Source organism: Poromitra crassiceps, assembly GCF_964638095.1.
Source record: "Poromitra crassiceps genome assembly, chromosome: 27".
NCBI lineage: Eukaryota > Metazoa > Chordata > Actinopteri > Beryciformes > Melamphaidae > Poromitra > Poromitra crassiceps.
In genome coordinates this window covers 1,512,554-1,532,180 of record NC_139650.1, presented here as the reverse complement: position 1 = coordinate 1,532,180, position 19,627 = coordinate 1,512,554, and the positions used below count along the sequence as shown (strand labels likewise).

At 41.7% G+C, this 19,627-nt stretch overlaps 1 protein-coding gene across 3 annotated transcripts; it reads right to left on the bottom strand.

Annotated features, from left to right (window-relative positions):
• Window positions 1–5,948: 5,948 nt before the first annotated feature.
• atf1 (activating transcription factor 1) lies at window positions 5,949–16,451 on the bottom strand. 3 transcript variants are annotated; one of them, XM_083661790.1, is made up of 8 exons: window positions 16,310–16,451; window positions 15,377–15,572; window positions 13,490–13,612; window positions 12,904–13,001; window positions 12,671–12,789; window positions 12,240–12,425; window positions 11,390–11,540; window positions 5,949–7,621 (listed from the first exon to the last, which is right to left on the bottom strand). In XM_083661790.1, the coding sequence occupies exons 2-8, from the start codon at window positions 15,497–15,499 to the stop codon at window positions 7,477–7,479; spliced, it is 945 nt and encodes a 314-aa protein (XP_083517916.1). In that variant the 5' UTR covers window positions 15,500–15,572; window positions 16,310–16,451; the 3' UTR covers window positions 5,949–7,476. The 3 variants fall into 3 exon arrangements, with proteins under 3 accessions (XP_083517916.1, XP_083517915.1, XP_083517917.1); XM_083661789.1 differs by lacking the exon at window positions 5,949–7,621 and adding an exon at window positions 8,638–10,280; XM_083661791.1 differs by lacking the exon at window positions 5,949–7,621 and adding an exon at window positions 8,638–10,280 and having other exon boundaries at window positions 15,377–15,480.
• Between the last annotated feature and the right edge of the window lie 3,176 nt (window positions 16,452–19,627).

Below are 19,627 nucleotides of genomic sequence, written 5' to 3'. Positions count from 1 at the left end.
AATTATTAGGCTTTTTTTCTGATTCGCCCCCCCCCCCCCCCCCCCCCCCCCCATTTTCTGCCCAATTTCCCCCGGCCTCCCACCTGCAGACACAGCCAATCGTGCCTGTATGGACGCCTGACCAAGCCGGACGTAACACGGAGAGGCGCGAACCTGTGACCCCCCGTGTTGGTAGGCAGGGAATCTAGCGCTACACTACCTGGATGCTCAGTAATAATTTAGGCTTTGCAGAATAATTGCCTAGTCTGACAAACATCATGGTCACCTTTTGTTGTGTGGTTGGCTGTTCCAATAAAGCAGGAAAAACAGTGGAGAATATTTTTTATAGACATCCAAAAATCAAGGAGAGAAAAAAAGAGCAAAACTATTATCAGAGTACAGACGCCAAGAGACACCAAGGCGGACAATAATCACTAGGGTCTCCTCATATCACAGATATGCAGAGTGGTTTTAATTAGATAAAGCTTTCCAAATGTAAGGCTTGCTACCCACTAAGAGTCAACAAAAAAAAATCCTACTCAACCGATTGCTATTAAATAACACCATCTACTGCTTTTGTTGCTTAGCAGTGAAAACACTGGCACATGCTACATCTCCTATTATGCACAAATACATTTTTAAAAAGTAGCTAAAAAACATGTACTATTTTTTGAAGTGGATAGGAGCATGTAGCCCGTGCCAGGGCAGTGAAAGTATTACATACATCTGTAAACAGGTCAATGGGCCACTTCCAAAAGGACTAACCCAATGAGTGAGCTGGAGCACACGAAGTCACTTAAATAAATTTAATAAAGGTACAAAACTGACGTTTCGACGCGCACTGCGTCTTCTTCTTCTTTTTTGACTCTGAAGAAGACGCAGTGCGCGTCGAAACGTCAGTTTTGTACCTTTATTAAATTTATTTAAGTGACTTCGTGTGCTCCAGCTCACTCATTGGGTTAGTCCTTTTGGAAGTGGCCCATTGACCTGTTTACATTGTTTTGTCCTCTTCTGAGAGCACCGACCTCCCTCTGTGGAGGGGTTGAAGCGCAGGAGATTCCTTCTACAGTGTTATTACATACATCTGTTTGGGTACGTGAAATTGGATGTCGCTTTTTTTCATTATAGGAAGTATCGTCTGGCTTTCATTAGGGAGAAAGCATCTTCAGGAACCGACAGTAAAAGAGGCTCTAGTATCATTTATGGACAGAAAGTCACGGTCAAATGTGTCAGTTCCTGAAAGGCTGCATTCACAGTCCGGCTAAACTAGGCTTGCCTAGTCTTGTTTCTTAAGGGGTGTCACGTGGCGCAGTGGTAGCGCCACGTGATTGTCATCGTCTCCTCCTAGGGAGGTATATTGTCGGTGGTGTTGCATAGGCATATTCCTTATTGCACATTGCATCGTCTGTCAGTCGAACAGATATTGAAGGGCAGTGGTGGCCCAATGGTTAGAGAAGCGAGCTTGTGACCGGAAGGTCGTCGGTTCAATCCCCGGGACCGGCAGGATAAATCTGGTTGGGGAAAGTGAAAAGGCAGCGCTTGCCCCTCCCTCATTACCACCACTGAGGTGCCCTTGAGCAAGGCCCTTAACCCCAACTGCTCCAGTGGAGCTGATCAGTGGCTAGCAGATCAGACTGTGGTTGTACTGGTCAGCTTCCAGGTATGAATGTGTGTGTGAATGTGAACAGGGCACTCCTGAAAAAGAGAGCATTGCTCTCAGTGAGACTCCCCCTGTATAAATAAAGGTAAAAAAAAAAAAAAAAAAAAATGCAAAGTGTATGAATTATGCACGTGTGTTAAATTAGTTGCATATTGCCCCATCAGCGGCCTTTGTGTCAGCGATATGATCTTCACAAATGAGGACCACTTTCAGAAAACACTTCAAAAGTCATAAAAGTGGTCCTCATTTGTGAAGATTACAAAGCCCACAGTTTCATAAACTTTCGTTAACCACAGACCTTATTTCAGGCATTTAACCCAAAAGCCCACAGAAAAAACCCATCGACTTCCTGATGAGGGAAGCAGGAAGTGATGACTTCTGGGTTGGCCGACAAAAAGACAGTACGTCATCCCTGTGGTACTCTGTGGTACTCCATCGCACAGCAAACTTGTTCCTGAACACACTTATTGAGCATCCCTGTGGTACTCTATCGCACAGCAAACTTGTTCCTGAACACACTTATTGAGCATCCCTGTGGTACTCCATTGCACAGCAAACTTGTTCCTGAACACACTTATTGAGCATGACAGGTTGTAGCCTACAAAATAACATGACATCAAAAACAATAAATCGACAACACTAATAGTAACATTAGCTTACTTTATTTTCTGAGAGGATCATAACGTAGTAAATGACAATGCAATGATGACGAAGAGTGTTCAACACACATGTAAGATTATTAACGAATAGCAATAAGGTTATCATTTTGGTAGTGTTAATGAAATACGTATGAAAGCCCTAATTTGCAGTAGAAGGCAACTGTAACCCTGTCAGCCCGACTGTTTTCATTCCGCTTAATTTGACAACGGTAATAAACACTGTTTTCACCGTGCTTTTCTCCGATTGGCCACAGGAAGTGAAAATTCATTTTCTGCTACACAATTTATGTCTTTGCAGCCAATCATGCTTCATGCAATCATGTTCCCTAGGACAAAGTAATTTTAGTCCCTAACTTCCTACCAGTGGTAGATACTGGAGTACAGTGCCGGAATTTCCCACTCAAGTTAGAAGTATTATTATTTTGCTGTTCATTTACCCCAGTAGAAGTAAAGCACTAGTGTAAAATGTACTTTAAAATGAAAAAGCACCGAATTTAAAATGGAAAGTTGAACATTGTTGTGTTGCGATTTTAAAAATGAGTTTTAATTGGGAAAATGTCACAAAGTGAAGGCCAGGTGCCGGATACAAATATATGAAGGTAAAAAGAGTACATACATACACTGGAGCAGCTCCCAATATTGCCTGATGAAGACCCACTTTTTGGGTTGAAACGTTGCAATTGTAGCCAATAAATATTGGGAGCTGCTCCAGTGTGCGGATATCTACTCTTTTGACCTATTTACACGTTACACAGATATATGTAGAGTGAAAACATATTTATTTAGTTACAGAATCAGCAAAATTTCATACATTTTGTTTGCTCTTCACCCTCACCCCTCCCAAGATGTACAAAATAAATATGACCTGGACTTGGTGCCTTTTCCCTGATTGTCTAAGTAACAGCCGAGTAACAGACAAACTAGCTGTACTTAATGACATGTTTCCTAACAGCCGAGTAACAGCCAAACTAGCTGTACTTAATGACATGTTTCCTAACAGCCGAGTAACAGCCAAACTAGCTGTACTTAATGACATGTTTCCTAATACCCTTTATATTCCATTGCACAAATATAAGGAATGACAATTGTAACATCTCCTTATGGGGGAATAAGGTGGAATTGCTGGTTCACATAAGAAATAGGAATTACGTCTTTGTAGTAATCATACAGTAAAAATTCTGCGGATGGTGTTAGAAGATTAAAAAAAGATTCCTACAGCAACGTTTTAAAAAACATCATAAAATAAGCTGATTCTAAAGAGACAAAAAGGGAAAGACATACGAAATTGAACGTCAAAGATAAAGCTCACATAGTCATCCTCCCATGTATTCAAAATATACACAAATATAAACATAGTATTAGCAAATCAAAAAAAACAGCAGGTGAAAAAAACTGCCAATTTCTCATTTGTGTTTTATATGGGTATGTCTCACTGCCGCCCGTCACATATCACTTTTGTATCAAACAGAATAACAAAAAACTGGAGGCCAGAAATTAAGTGTTCCCAGATAACCCCATGATGTCCGAATGGCAGAGCTGTGCCTTGCTGTTGCCATAGTGTCACTCCTCGACCTCTGACCTCTCCTCAAACAGGCTATCCTGTTTTAACACAATAAAGCTCCTTTAATGTTTTCAGTTCTTCGATCAGGGTCTTGTTCTGGTTCTCGAGAACGCCCACGCGGTTTTCCAGACATTTCACGTATTCCTTTCTCTTCAGGCGACATTCGCGGGCTGCCTCTCTGACGGAGCAAGAAAAAGAGAAGTTTCGAGTCAGCCCCATTGAGTAGAATGATTTTAAAAGAGCATATAAGTGTAGATAAGGAATGTATCCTGGCCATATGAGAGTAATAATTATTAGGCTTTTTTTCTGATTCGCCCCCCCCCCCCCATTTTCTGCCCAATCTCCCCCAGCTTCCCACCTGCAGACACAGCCAATCGTGCCTGTATGGACGCCCGACCAAGCCGGACGTAACACGGAGAGGCGCGAACCTGTGACCCCCCGTGTTGGTACGCAGGGAATCTAGCGCTACACTACCTGGATGCTCAGTAATAATTTAGGCTTTGCAGAAGAATTGCCTAGTCTGACAAACATCATGGTCATCTTTTGTTGTGTGGTTGGCTGTTCCAATAAAGCAGGAAAAACAGTGGAGAATATTTTTTATAGACATCCAAAAATCAAGGAGAGAAAAAAAGAGCAAAACTATTATCAGAGTACAGACGCCAAGAGACACCAAGGCGGACAATAATCACTAGGGTCTCCTCATATCACAGATATGCAGAGTGGTTTTAATTAGATAAAGCTTTCCAAATGTAAGGCTTGCTACCCACTAAGAGTCAACAAAAAAAAATCCTACTCAACCGATTGCTATTAAATAACACCATCTACTGCTTTTGTTGCTTAGCAGTGAAAACACTGGCACATGCTACATCTCCTATTATGCACAAATACATTTTTAAAAAGTAGCTAAAAAACATGTACTATTTTTTTAAGTGGATAGGAGCATGTAGCCCGTGCCAGGGCAGTGAAAGTATTACATACATCTGTTTGGGTACGTGAAATTGGATGTCGCTTTTTTTCATTATAGGAAGTATCGTCTGGCTTTCATTAGGGAGAAAGCATCTTCAGGAACCGACAGTAAAAGAGGCTCTAGTATCATTTATGGACAGAAAGTCACGGTCAAATGTGTCAGTTCCTGAAAGGCTGCATTCACAGTCCGGCTAAACTAGGCTTGCCTAGTCTTGTTTCTTAAGGGGTGTCACGTGGCGCAGTGGTAGCGCCACGTGATTGTCATCGTCTCCTCCTAGGGAGGTATATTGTCGGTGGTGTTGCATAGGCATATTCCTTATTGCACATTGCATCGTCTGTCAGTCGAACAGATATTGAAGGACAGTGGTGGCCCAATGGTTAGAGAAGCGAGCTTGTGACCGGAAGGTCATCGGTTCAATCCCCGGGACCGGCAGGATAAATCTGGGTGGGGAAAGTGAAAAGGCAGCGCTTGCCCCTCCCTCATTACCACCACTGAGGTGCCCTTGAGCAAGGCCCTTAACCCCAACTGCTCCAGTGGAGCTGATCAGTGGCCAGCAGATCAGACTGTGGTTGTACTGGTCAGCTTCCAGGTATGTGTGTGTGAATGTGAACAGGGCGCTCCTGAAAAAGAGAGCATTGCTCTCAGTGAGACTCCCCCTGTATAAATAAAGGTAAAAAAAAAAAAATGCAAAGTGTATCAATTATGCACGTGTGTTAAATTAGTTGCATATTGCCCCATCAACGGCCTTTGTGTCAGCAAGATGATCTTCACAAATGAGGACCACTTTCAGAAAACACTTAAAAAGTCATAAAAGTGGTCCTCATTTGTGAAGATTACAAAGCCCAGTTTCATAAACTTTCGTTAACCACAGACCATATTTCAGGCATTTAACCCAAAACCCCACAGAAAAAACCCATCGACTTCCTGATGAGGGAAGCAGGAAGTGATGACTTCTGGGTCATCCCTGTGGTACTCTGTGGTACTCCACTGCACAGCAAACTTGTTCCTGAACACACTTATTGAGCATGACAGGTTGTAGCCTACAAAATAACATGACATCAAAAACAATAAATCGACAACACTAATAGTAACATTAGCTTACTTTATTTTCTGAGAGGATCATAACGTGGTAAATGACAATGCAATGATGACGAAGAGTGTTCAACACACATGTAAGATTATTAACGAATAGCAATAAGGTTATCATTTTGGTAGTGTTAATGAAATACGTATGAAAGCCCTAATTTGCAGTAGAAGGCAACTGTAACCCTGTCAGCCCGACTGTTTTCATTCTGCTTAATTTGACAACGGTAATAAACACTGTTTTCACCGTACTTTTCTCCGATTGGCCACAAGAAGTGAAAATAAATGTTCTGCTACACAATTTATGTCTTTGCAGCCAATCATGCGTCATGCAATCATGTTCCCTAGGACAAAGTAATTTTAGTCCCTAACTTCCTACCAGTGGTAGATACTGTAGTACAGTGCCGGAATTTCCCACTCAAGTTAGAAGTATTATTATTTTGCTGTTCATTTACCCCAGTAGAAGTAAAGCACTGGTGTAAAATGTACTTTAAAATGAAAAAGCACCGAATTTAAAATGGAAAGTTGAACATTGTTGTGTTGCGATTTTAAAAATGAGTTTTAATTGGGAAAATGTCACAAAGTGAAGGCCAGGTGCCGGATACAAATATATGAAGGTAAAAAGAGTACATACATACACTGGAGCAGCTCCCAATATTGCCTGATGAAGACCCACTTTTTGGGTTGAAACGTTGCAATTGTAGCCAATAAATATTGGGAGCTGCGCCAGTGTGCGGATATCTACTCTTTTGACCTATTTACACGTTACACAGATATATGTAGAGTGAAAACATATTTATTTAGTTACAGAATCAGCAAAATTTCATACATTTTGTTTGCTCTTCACCCTCACCCCTCCCAAGATGTACAAAATAAATATGACCTGGACTTGGTGCCTTTTCCCTGATTGTCTAAGTAACAGCCGAGTAACAGCCAAACTAGCTGTACTTAATGACATGTTTCCTAACAGCCGAGTAACAGCCAAACTAGCTGTACTTAATGACATGTTTCCTAATACCCTTTATATTCCATTGCACAAATATAAGGAATGACAATTGTAACATCTCCTTATGGGGGAATAAGGTGGAATTGCTGGTTCACATAAGAAATAGGAATTACGTCTTTGTAGTAATCATACAGTAAAAATTCTGCGGATGGTGTTAGAAGATTAAAAAAAGATTCCTACAGCAACGTTTTAAAAAACATCATAAAATAAGCTGATTCTAAAGAGACAAAAAGGGAAAGACATCATACGAAATTGAACGTCAAAGATAAAGCTCACACAGTCATCCTCCCATGTATTCAAAATATACACAAATATAAACATAGTATTAGCAAATCAAAAAAAACAGCAGGTGAAAAAAACTGCCAATTTCTCATTTGTGTTTTATATGGGTATGTCTCACTGCCGCCCGTCACATATCACTTTTGTATCAAACAGAATAACAAAAAACTGGAGGCCAGAAATTAAGTGTTCCCAGATAACCCCATGATGTCCGAATGGCAGAGCTGTGCCTTGCTGTTGCCATAGTGTCACTCCTCGACCTCTGACCTCTCCTCAAACAGGCTATCCCGTTTTAACACAATAAAGCTCCTTTAATGTTTTCAGTTCTTCGATCAGGGTCTTGTTCTGGTTCTCGAGAACGCCCACGCGGTTTTCCAGACATTTCACGTATTCCTTTCTCTTCAGGCGACATTCGCGGGCTGCCTCTCTGACGGAGCAAGAAAAAGAGAAGTTTCGAGTCAGCCCCATTGAGTAGAATGATTTTAAAAGAGCATATAAGTGTAGATAAGGAATGTATCCTGGCCATATGAGAGTAATAATTATTAGGCTTTTTTTCTGATTCGCCCCCCCCTTCCCATTTTCTGCCCAATTTCCCCCGGCCTCCCACCTGCAGACACAGATAATCGTGCCTGTATGGACGCCCGACCAAGCCGGACGTGACACGGAGAGGCGCGAACCTGTGACCCCCCGTGTTGGTAGGCAGGTAATCTAGCGCTACACTACCTGGATGCTCAGTAATAATTTAGGCTTTGCAGAAGAATTGCCTAGTCCGACAAACATCATGGTCACCTTTTGTTGTGTGGTTGGCTGTTCCAATAAAGCAGGAAAAACAGTGGAGAATATTTTTTATAGACATCCAAAAATCCAGCTTCCAGGTATGAATGTGTGTGTGAATGTGAACAGGGCACTCCTGAAAAAGAGAGCATTGCTCTCAGTGAGACTCCCCCTGTATAAATAAAGGTAAAAAAAAAAAATGTATGAATTATGCACGTGTGTTAAATTAGTTGCATATTGCCCCATCAGCGGCCTTTGTGTCAGCAAGATGATCTTCACAAATGAGGACCACTTTCAGAAAACACTTCAAAAGTCATAAAAGTGGTCCTCATTTGTGAAGATTACAAAGCCCACAGTTTCATAAACTTTCGTTAACCACAGACCATATTTCAGGCATTTAACCCAAAACCCCGTAGAAAAAAACCATTGACTTCCTGATGAGGGAAGCAGGAAGTGATGACAAACAGACAGTACATCATCCCTGTGGTACTCTGTGGTACTCCACTGCACAGCAAAGTTGTTCCTGAACACACTTATTGAGCATGACAGGTTGTAGCCTACAAAATAACATGACATCAAAAACAATAAATCGACAACACTAATAGTAACATTAGCTTACTTTATTTTCTGAGAGGATCATAACGTGGTAAATGACAATGCAATGACGACGAAGAGTGTTCAACACACATGTAAGATTATTAACGAATAGCAATAAGGTTATCATTTTGGTAGTGTTAATGAAATACGTATGAAAGCCCTAATTTGCAGTAGAAGGCAACTGTAACCCTGTCAGCCCGACTGTTTTCATTCTGCTTAATTTGACAACGGTAATAAACACTGTTTTCACCGTACTTTTCTCCGATTGGCCACAAGAAGTGAAAATAAATGTTCTGCTACACAATTTATGTCTTTGCAGCCAATCATGCGTCATGCAATCATGTTCCCTAGGACAAAGTAATTTTAGTCCCTAACTTCCTACCAGTGGTAGATACTGTAGTACAGTGCCGGAATTTCCCACTCAAGTTAGAAGTATTATTATTTTGCTGTTCATTTACCCCAGTAGAAGTAAAGCACTGGTGTAAAATGTACTTTAAAATGAAAAAGCACCGAATTTAAAATGGAAAGTTGAACATTGTTGTGTTGCGATTTAAAAAATGAGTTTTAATTGGGAAAATGTCACAAAGTGAAGGCCAGGTGCCGGATACAAATATATGAAGGTAAAAAGAGTACATGCATACACTGGAGCAGCTCCCAATATTGCCTGATGAAGACCCACTTTTTGGGTTGAAACGTTGCAATTGTAGCCAATAAATATTGGGAGCTGCGCCAGTGTGCCGATATCTACTCTTTTGACCTATTTACACGTTACACAGATATATGTAGAGTGAAAATATATTTATTTAGTTACAGAATCAGCAAAATTTCATACATTTTGTTTGCTCTTCACCCTCACCCCTCCCAAGATGTACAAAATAAATATGACCTGGACTTGGTGCCTTTTCCCTGATTGTCTAAGTAACAGCCGAGTAACAGCCAAACTAGCTGTACTTAATGACATGTTTCCTAACAGCCGAGTAACAGCCAAACTAGCTGTACTTAATGACATGTTTCCTAATACCCTTTATATTCCATTGCACAAATATAAGGAATGACAATTGTAACATCTCCTTAAGGGGGAATAAGGTGGAATTGCTGGTTCACATAAGAAATAGGAATTACGTCTTTGTAGTAATCATACAGTAAAAATTCTGCGGATGGTGTTAGAAGATTAAAAAAAGATTCCTACAGCAACGTTTTAAAAAACATCATAAAATAAGCTGATTCTAAAGAGACAAAAAGGGAAAGACATCATACGAAATTGAACGTCAAAGATAAAGCTCACATAGTCATCCTCCCATGTATTCAAAATATACACAAATATAAACATAGTATTAGCAAATCTAAAAAAACAGCAGGTGAAAAAAACTGCCAATTTCTCTTTTGTGTTTGATATGGGTATGTCTCACTGCCGCCCGTCACATATCACTTTTGTATCAAACAGAATAACAAAAAACTGGAGGCCAGAAATTAAGTGTTCCCAGATAACCCCATGATGTCCGAATGGCAGAGCTGTGCCTTGCTGTTGCCATAGTGTCACTCCTCGACCTCTGACCTCAACTCAAACAGGTTATCCTGTTTTAACACAATAAAGCTCCTTTAATGTTTTCAGTTCTTCGATCAGGGTCTTGTTCTGGTTCTCGAGAACGGCCACGCGGTTTTCCAGACATTTCACGTATTCCTTTTTCTTCCGGCGACATTCGCGGGCTGCCTCTCTGACGGAGCAAGAAAAAGAAAAGTTTCGAGTCAGCCCCATTGAGTAGAATGATTTTAAAAGAGCATATAAGTGTAGATAAGGAATGTATCCTGGCCATATGAGAGTAATAATTATTAGGCTTTTTTTCTGATTCCTACTCAACCGATTGCTATTAAATAACACCATCTACTGCTTTTGTTGCTTAGCAGTGAAAACACTGGCACATGCTACATCTCCTATTATGCACAAATACATTTTTAAAAAGTAGCTAAAAAACAAGTACTATTTTTTGAAGTGGATAGGAGCATGTAGCCCGTGCCAGGGCAGTGAAAGTATTACATACATCTGTTTGGGTACGTGAAATTGGATGTCGCTTTTTTTCATTATAGGAAGTATCGTCTGGCTTTCATTAGGGAGAAAGTATCTTCAGGGACCGACAGTAAAAGAGGCTCTAGTATCATTTATGGACAGAAAGTCATCGTCAAAAATGTCAGTTCCTGAAAGGCTGCATTCACAGTCCGGCTAAACTAGACTTGCCTAAACTAGACTTGCCTTACTTGGCGTAACCTATGTTGGATTCGAAATAACGAAGGTTATGCCAAACCCCACATAGGTTACGCTAAAACCACCACCGCAAAGCGTCCTACCTGTAGTTGGCCAGTCGGCAGGAAAGTATCGCGGGACTTTACGAGACTTGGTGACCGAGATCACGTTTGAGGCAATTTGATCCCTGGGAGACTCCAGGAAATGGCCTGGGGCGAAATATCACTCTGGTGGATGTTGAGGGATCACATTACGACGATATATGGCGAAAACGGGAATAAAAATAGCTATTTAGATGCAGGAAAGACAGGCTCACACTTGGCCCCAAATCAGCTCCATTTTACAACTGACTTGGACGCTATTGATCTCAAAACAACGCTAGGACGGCCAGAAACGCCGCGGACATCGCTGGGTGAGTGGCCAAATCATAATTATTGCCAGGAGATGGGTCCAGGTTAAAAAAAAACAAAATTCTCCTTTAATAGTTTCTACAATAACTCAATTTATTTTCCGAGAGACATTATATTTGTTCTGACATGGATTATTTTTCACTGTCCAGACACCAGATACACTGTCTATACATACCTGTTTTTTGCGAGGCGGATTTCCCTCTTAAATGTTGGGTCACCAGGCTTGCCTTCAGGCAGTCCCATAGGAGAGGTCATGACGACCTGAGACAGGGTGCTGGAGGCGGGCGCTGTGCGGATCTGGTATGTTTGCATTTCTCCCCCTGCACCTGAGAGGAAAGTGACAGTCAGGGGTCATGAGAGTTCAAAGTGACAGTCAGGGGTCATGAGAGTTCAAAGTGACTGTCAGGGGACGACGGTAAAGCCTAAAGCTGCCTCTACGTGATGATAAGCCATCTTCTCTTTTCTCACCGCAAGGTAGAGCGGAGAAAGGTCAGCGGTAAATTGGTCAAAATTTAAACAATAATAATAATAATAATAATAATAATACATTCAACTTATATATCTCTTTTCGAGGTACTCAAAGTCGCTTTACACACAGAGTAAAATCATTGAATAAGTACATTTGTAGTAGTAAACATTAATAGAAAATAAGTAATGGGGTTAGCAGGTGAAGGCGAGTTTGAAGAGGTGGGTCTTGAGGGCCTGTTTGAAAGATGGTAGGGTGTTTGCTTGACGGATACACAGCTCGCCCCCAGCCCTGATGTCATAAGATGATTCTGCTCTTATGACATCATCAGTGGGACAAACATTGAAACAGAGAACACACAGAGAACAGACCGAGATTGCCCACTTGCCCCTTTTATACAAGATAGATAGATGGATGTAATGTAATGCCCACACAGAGCAGGCTGCAGCTGAGCGTCACCTAACGAGAACACGCATAGGACATAGGACTAGGCTCCTTGACATAGGAGAGGATCTATTAGCAGCAGGCTTCCAGACTAACTTTTCTACTTTTGACTCACCTTGTACGACCACCTGGTTGCTAGGCACCAGTATCTGCTGGCCGTCAGCTGTCTGGGCATACTGAAGGATGGTGGTGCCTTGCTGCTGGGCTGCAGAGGTGGCCATGTTGAGTACATGTTGTAGTCCCTGAAGGCCTTCAGTCCCTGGACTGGCCAGCTGGATGGTGCCATTAGCCCCTATGGTAACTAGAATAAACAGACAGATGGCATCAGAATTGCATATGTCCTGTGTTAAAATGAGACTCCTGCTGGCTAGGTTAACAGTCAGGGCAAGTTACATCTTCCAATTAGACTACTTTAACTTAAAGGACCACACTGAATCCTCTCATCACATATTGCGTAAAGTGACCAATGGACCAAACTCCCCATGGAAGGGAGGCGTTCATACTACTGTGTTTTAGTGTGTGTAGTAGGAAGGGAGGCGTTCATACTGTACTGGCCGCTGCTGGTCTGGTAGATTTGGGTGGTGGGCACGGTAACACCTGTCACTCCTGTCGAGGCGTCATCATTGTGTGATGTCACTTCCTCAGAGAGTTCATTTAGGATCTTCCTACAAGACAACAGAAGAAAGTCCATTGGTCTGTTCTGAATCTCTGTTTTACTGTATGTGTGTGTGTGTGTGTGTATGCATGTGTGTGTGTGTGTGTGTGTCTCGGTGGTGCACCTGTATGAGGGTCGTCTTGCCAGTATCTCTCTGGTCTTTTGGGCTGCAGTTCCACTGTCTGACGAGTCCTGTGAGTCGTCACTGTCTGAACCCTGCTCCTGTGAAGAACGAGGAGAATTCACAAGGTGCATGTGAATAATGGTGGCCAAAGTAAGCGTTTCTATGGAGATGAGCGAAACAGAGTCCGTGTTGTAGTGGTACAGAGATGACATCATCATGTGGGATGAAACGTCAGAGATAGTGTGGAGAGTCAGAGGCATTGCTGATAAGGAGGACAGGACATGATGGATTAGGATTTCTGTGAGGTCACGTGAGACTAAATGTGTGTGAATGTTTGAGGAGAGTATGTGTATGAAAATACATGTGTGTATGAAAATACACGTGTATGTATTTGAACGAATAACTGAAGCCTTTAAGGGGGAAAATACCGAGCTAGAGTGTGTGAGTCTGATTGAGATGTGCCTACAGATTGTTGACTGTATTCTATCAGATCCTAACTATAATGGACGCATGAAATAGGAAAATGTTCTCCAACACCATCTTTCCAAAACAAGACAGTACTAACAGAGCTGGAAGCTGGTCTCACCTGTACAGTCTGAACCTGAGGGGACTGGATTACTGAAGACTGGGCAGTTTGGATCACTCCTTGAACCTGAAACTGACCTCCTGGCAGCTGCACCACCGTCAAAGGAGAACCGCCGAAAGACATCTATAAGAATCCAAAATCAATTTCAAAATAAATCCACAATATGGTGTGAAATATGTTATGCCAGTTGTTCTCAATCAGTGCGCCAAAGAGTGATGTCAGACACATACCATGTCACTTTATTCAAATATTAAACAAGCTTATTTTAATAAACCTACTCAGAACAGTGAATACAATATATACCGGTAAGTGTTTTTCATAAACTCACACTGTATTTACTTTCCCTCTGATTAAACTAAATTTTATGGGACACGAAAGAAATCACTCATATACCTGGATTAGAGAAGTCAATAATAATGTGCGATTACAAATTTGTCCTTAAAAAAAGAGAGAAAGGATTATCTTGATGGCATTTCTGCTTTAGTGGACAGTACAGTTGAGAGCGACACCAAAGAGGGAAGAGATTCAACTCCAGGACATTGCAGCTACATGAGCCACCAGCATGCCAACAATTTGGTCCTTTTTATTACAGTGTGCTTTAGGACCAAAAAGGTTGAGAACCACTGCCTTACCCTAAGGTTTCATGAATTCATCTTTTTTCCTCATATCTGTCTTTGTACTGTATCATGTGACTGCAATTTTTTTTCAACAACTGGATAATCGCTGGATAATATAATAGGCTATATAATGTGTTGCAGGGGGCAGGATAATAACTATCAAAAATGAACCAGAATGACAATTTTACAGATAAGCCAGCCTGTGGAGGAAATTAGCCAGGGGCAAGGGCAAAAATACAGCAAGAAATCTCAGAATGCCCCTAGAAACCAGGGCAAAAATTGACCCCCAGATTTTGACAATTTAATTTCCATCTCTAACACACACTCACCTGCAAGCTGGGTGCCAGGAGAACACACACAAACAGCGTTGTTGTTCACACTGCACTTTAGAAAATGAATTTCCCCTTGGAAAGCAACTTCCTAGCAACTTTATGCACTAATTTCAATTTTTTCAAGTGCCCCCAAAATGTTGTAAATACTAAATACCCCCATTTTGTGGTGGGGGCAAAAGTTGCCCCCAAATTTTTTTTTTTAAATGTCCTACACTGAAGCTAGCATTTTTTTTTTTTCATCTTTTATCCAGGGAGGTTTTTCTGAGCATGTATTGGATGCTATGATGCCCCATACTAAAGCATAAGTTGAATGCATTCAATGCAATAATCCTTCCCATATTAAAAACTGTGTGAAATGTATTTTGTGAATTACAAAAGTTATTTTACTATAATAAGAAGTTTACACTAGTAAGAATAAGTAATTGAGCCATTTCAAAGGACTTCTGTGTGATTATTGTATGCAATGCCATTTTAAAAGAGATTGTTTACTTTCCTATTGACTTTAACTAGCATTGCTAATAAAGTCTAGCTTGTAATATTTCTCACAGACAATATCAATGCTATGAAAATGTAGTTGTCTGAAAATCTTTAATTAATCTTCACCTTTAACTTGATGTCGTTGTCGGAGTAAACAAATTAAACTTGCTAAAAATGTAAATGAATTAAGACTTTTTAGTGTGCACTGTGCAGTGAGCAGAGCATGCCAGTCTAGACAAAACCGAATAGTAGTTTTACTTTTAACAATAGTTAGTTAAGTCCTCTATTGTCCCCATAGGGACATTTTTCCTCTGCACTTGACCCATCCTCTACTAGGAACCTTCCTAGAATAGAGCAGTGCCAGTGTGCCTTGGTCATTGCAGTGCTTATGAGATAGTTATTAAGCAGCATACCATAGGTCACAATATATTGAAAGGGATCAGACAGGACAATTGTCTTACCTGTTGGGCTATCTGTGAGATCTGAGAGGCTGTGATGGTGGTGGGGATGGTGACAGTCTGAGACTCTGTGCCATTGCTGCCCTGCTGTACTTCTTCCATAGTCACTGGTGACAGTAGATACATCAGTTAATGTTTCGCAATGGCCCCAATTAAGAGTCTCTGGTTGGGATGCCAACTTGCTGCACTCCGCAGTAGCCTGTAAAGTTACAATATCGGTCGGAAGCATTATTCACAGATTATAATTAGTATGACTAACGTTACGCTAAGAAGAGCTAATAATAAACAATGTTTAGATCAAACCATCGCTTGTTTGCAACTTTATCTGTTGGTCGGTTGAAGGTAACGTTAACTTAAAACCGACTTCCTCTTTGGTTCAACCGTGTTAACGTTAGCCCACCGGGCAACTAAAGTTGCGTTACACAGCTAGGCCATGCTGGCTTATTCAATAAAACTGAAAGCCATTCGAACAATGTTTTGCTTGTTGAGACCTACACATGAATAACTTAGCGTAATTTCACTAAAGTGGTGTTATTCGTCAGATAACGGTGCTGCTAATGTCTGAATTTCCCCCATGTTAACGATGCTAGTTAACGCTAGCTTTAGCTAAGTTAAACGGAGGAGGGTAATGTAACAAACTTAAAACACTTCGCTATAAACAAAGGTTTTCTAGCTAGCTATCTACTAGGGAGCGGTTGGCTGGTATGGTTCATAGGATGGATGAGCTTTTGTCTCAATGAGCAAATATGTGCGACTGTCACTGGCACGCAGTAGCCGCGTCAATAGACGTCAGCGATACAGGGAGCCATTAAGCTAACTACACCTTCTCTTTCGTAAAACGACGAGGTCTTGACGGAGTAGCAGCCGCCATTACCAGCACACACATAGCAGAGCAGACTGACGATCACACCGCTCTGCAGCTAGCCACAAGTTTACCTTTCATGTGTTCCTGTTCTCAGCCCGGACTTTACGACGGCAATCCGTGTATACAATTTGGATATTTAAAAAAGTATTTGGTTAAAGTTAGCTAGAAGCGATGGCTAAAAGCTAAAAACAGACGTCAGCTAATAGCTGGGCGTTTTTTTTCCAATGGAAATGGGCGGTGCGTCCGAGCCAGGACATATGACGCAATTTTTTCCTTTGTTTGTGACAGAGACATTTAATATGACACCCCCAACGTCCAGGCACTTCCTGTATCTGTGCCATAGCGCATGCCCACTTAGGAGACTGGTCAGCCAATGAGGTTTCATACCATTGACAAGACAGCCAATCACTAGCTGATGACCACGCCCATTTAGGAGATCGGAAGAGTACCATTTCGGAGCCTGGAGTGGCGTATCTCAAGCTATTAAAGGTGTTTGTGATTGGTTCCCGGGAGGCAGACGCCACAAAAGCAGGCTCTGTTTGAAAATTAAAGTAGTCTGTTGCTTTGAGACTTTACTAACTTTTACTGTATTCAGCAAACATGACTTTCCTGCTGCCCACATAATCATAACATTGTATTGTATTTGGAGAGTTGTGCTTTTTCATTGTGTAGGCCTATTTGTAGTGCAAAAAAGTCTACAAAACCTCAGAACTCATGAAATAAAACAGACTGAAAAATGGTAGTGGACGCTCAATGTTAGCTTGTTGGCATTTTAATGTTGAAATCTGAAATAGACATGTAGGATGCTTGGCAGCTTCAATACAATTGAGAAAGCCACTACTCTTGTCATCATGTAGCCTACTGTGAAGGTCCAGCTAACTTTCATAGTGGCTTTAGCTTATCACACCGAAAGTGAGAGAAAGTATCGAACATTTGGTAGAAATTATTCTGATTACAGATTTATGGGGCACATTGGCTGTGTGCTGTGCTAGATAAGTTTCTTGTTAGTGTGTGAGTGTTGTTGGTTAATGCTTTCTGTGTGGCTAGAGGCACTGGAGTCACAGATGTGCAGTCTGTGTACTTTGATAGTAGACCCGAATACTAAATAGGGCAGTGTAGTTGTCAGACTTTTTCAACAAGATTTTGTCCCAGGGTCTCAGATTTTTGCTTTTGGATGTTTTATTACAGAAAGTGTTTGAAACTCATGACCAAAACAATCATACATTCTGGCATTGTGTTACTTATTATGGATGGCATTATAGTGAAATACATAATCGCCTTTTTTGTTGGGGACCCCATGGACCCTCCTCAAGGTCCCCTGGGGGCCCCCGGACCCCACTTTGAGAATCACTGGTCTAGACTGAAATCTGAGTGACCCAGTGGCAACAGCCAATGGGAGTTAAGCTGAGTGGTGGAGGGGTGTATTTTTTGTCCACAAAATACATATTAGACAAGTTTTACATGGTTCATGTTATTATAATTTATTAGTCCAAATAATATGTTAGTCAATATATCTAACAAAATCATGTTATGTAAATATCCATCAGCGTGAAGCATGAATGCCAAAGTAACCTAGCGGTCGGTAGCGCTGTCGCCTCACAGCTAGAAGGTCCTGAGTTCGATTCTCGCCTGGGACACTGTGGGCGCTGGAGTTGTGACCCCCCCCATATCTTCAGTGCCTACTGCCCAGGTGGGCTATCTCATCGAAAGGGCCTTTCTGTGTGGAGTTTGCATGTTCTCCCCGTACCCCCCAGGGGGTTCCTCCGTACATAACCCCCCACTAAAAACATGCAGAAGATCGTCATCCGACCAGTGACGACAACATCTGAAGTTGGTCCAATGATGGTCCCCGGGCGCTGGAAAGAAATAGCGACCACTGCTCCTGGCCTGCCCCCCGGAGGAAATGACAAGCCTGGATGGGTCAAATGCAGAGGACATATTTCACATATTTGTTGTAGTGTGTTCGTGTGACAATAAAGACGGGCTTCCGTCTGAAATCGTAATCGTGTTAATCGGTTTTCAAAGTGCGGTCACTATAGGCCTAGAGATAGGTAACCATAATATCAATGAGCTGGGAAGACCGTTAGGGCGGTTACATGCTGCCACTCCGACGTGCTGCCACTCCGACGTTCTGCCACTCCGAAATATCGGCACTCAGAAAGGGGGTCTATATTCCCCGTTTTTCACTAACCTCTCCCAGCCCCCACGCCAAACCTAACCTCCCCCCATGCCTAAACCTAACCTCCCCCAGACCCTAACCCAAAACCTAACCTCTCCCACCCCCACGCCTAAACCTAAGGTCGGCATTGCGGCTTCTAAGGTGAACGACCGCCAGTCCGAATAATGGAAGTTAACGTTCGGAGTGGCAGCATGTCGGAAAGGCAGAGGAACCCCCGTTAGGTTATCCATAGTCTGGGCACCTTCCACCCCGCTTTTTGTCATGGGGCGTAAACCACGGAACCAGAATGAACACCGGAAGGCAGTGCGCCAAAAAACATCTGTGTTGCTGTTAGCTTGATGTCTCTTCCCTCGATTGTCTGATGCAAAGCTTCTGTATTGGCTTAAAAGATGTGAGATTGTGAATCCGCAATGTTTCTAAAAGAACTTCGGTACGTCCATCTTTTGTTTTGTTGTTTGCCGTTCTGATACTTGGGTCAAATTGTCAAGTTAACGTGAAAGTTGACGAGCTAGAAACGCTGCCATCCGGTCTAGGGCGGGCTCTAGGCCGGAACCAGTAGGGTGACAAAATCAATTGTGGGCTCTTTCTCGCCGAGAAGAGCCTGGTGACGCGAGGTTAGGGCATCCATGAGACTTTTTTTTACACAGGTCAGGTGATCAATTTAATGAATCCAACAAACCAACATTACACTTCAATGTTACATAACTTATCAATGAAATCAGGATACCTATAGTAAAACGGTTTTGTTTTTTTATTTTGCATTACTTTTGCATGAAGTATAAAACAGCAATTACAACAAACCAAAATAGAAAATAAGTGAGAAAATGGGGAGGACTCTACCATCTTTATTTTGTATACGGGATAAAATTCCTCCCTATAGCATCCAAGATTCATCACTCCCTCACAGACCAGCTTGGAATTCACCACCAAATTAATAGGCTATACAACATACCAAGATGCATACACAAAATATTGATAGAACAACTCAAGAGATTAATATAGTCTTATGTACAACACTGGTTGAATTTGTTGAGTCAATATTCAGTTTTTATTTATTACAAAATGTATAAGCATTGTGTATTTTCACCAGGCTGTACAAGCTTTGTGATTAAACTGTACTGTCATTGGGATTGCATAGTGTGTAAGAACTTAGAGAGAAAAAGAGCCGAAACCAAAAGGAAGCCTTCTGGGAAGCAGGTAGATGTACCTG

Bases quoted from the DNA above. Each gene is read 5' to 3' on its own strand.
- atf1 (XM_083661790.1), bottom strand. From the start codon at position 15,499: ATGTATCTACTGTCACCAGTGACTATGGAAGAAGTACAGCAGGGCAGC. The intron at 13,613-15,376 runs GTAAGACAATTG...GGATTCTTATAG, and splicing joins TCTCACAGATAGCCCAACAG to ATGTCTTTCGGCGGTTCTCC. The intron at 7,622-11,389 runs GTATGTATAGAC...TTGCTCCGTCAG, and splicing joins ATCCGCCTCGCAAAAAACAG to AGAGGCAGCCCGCGAATGTC.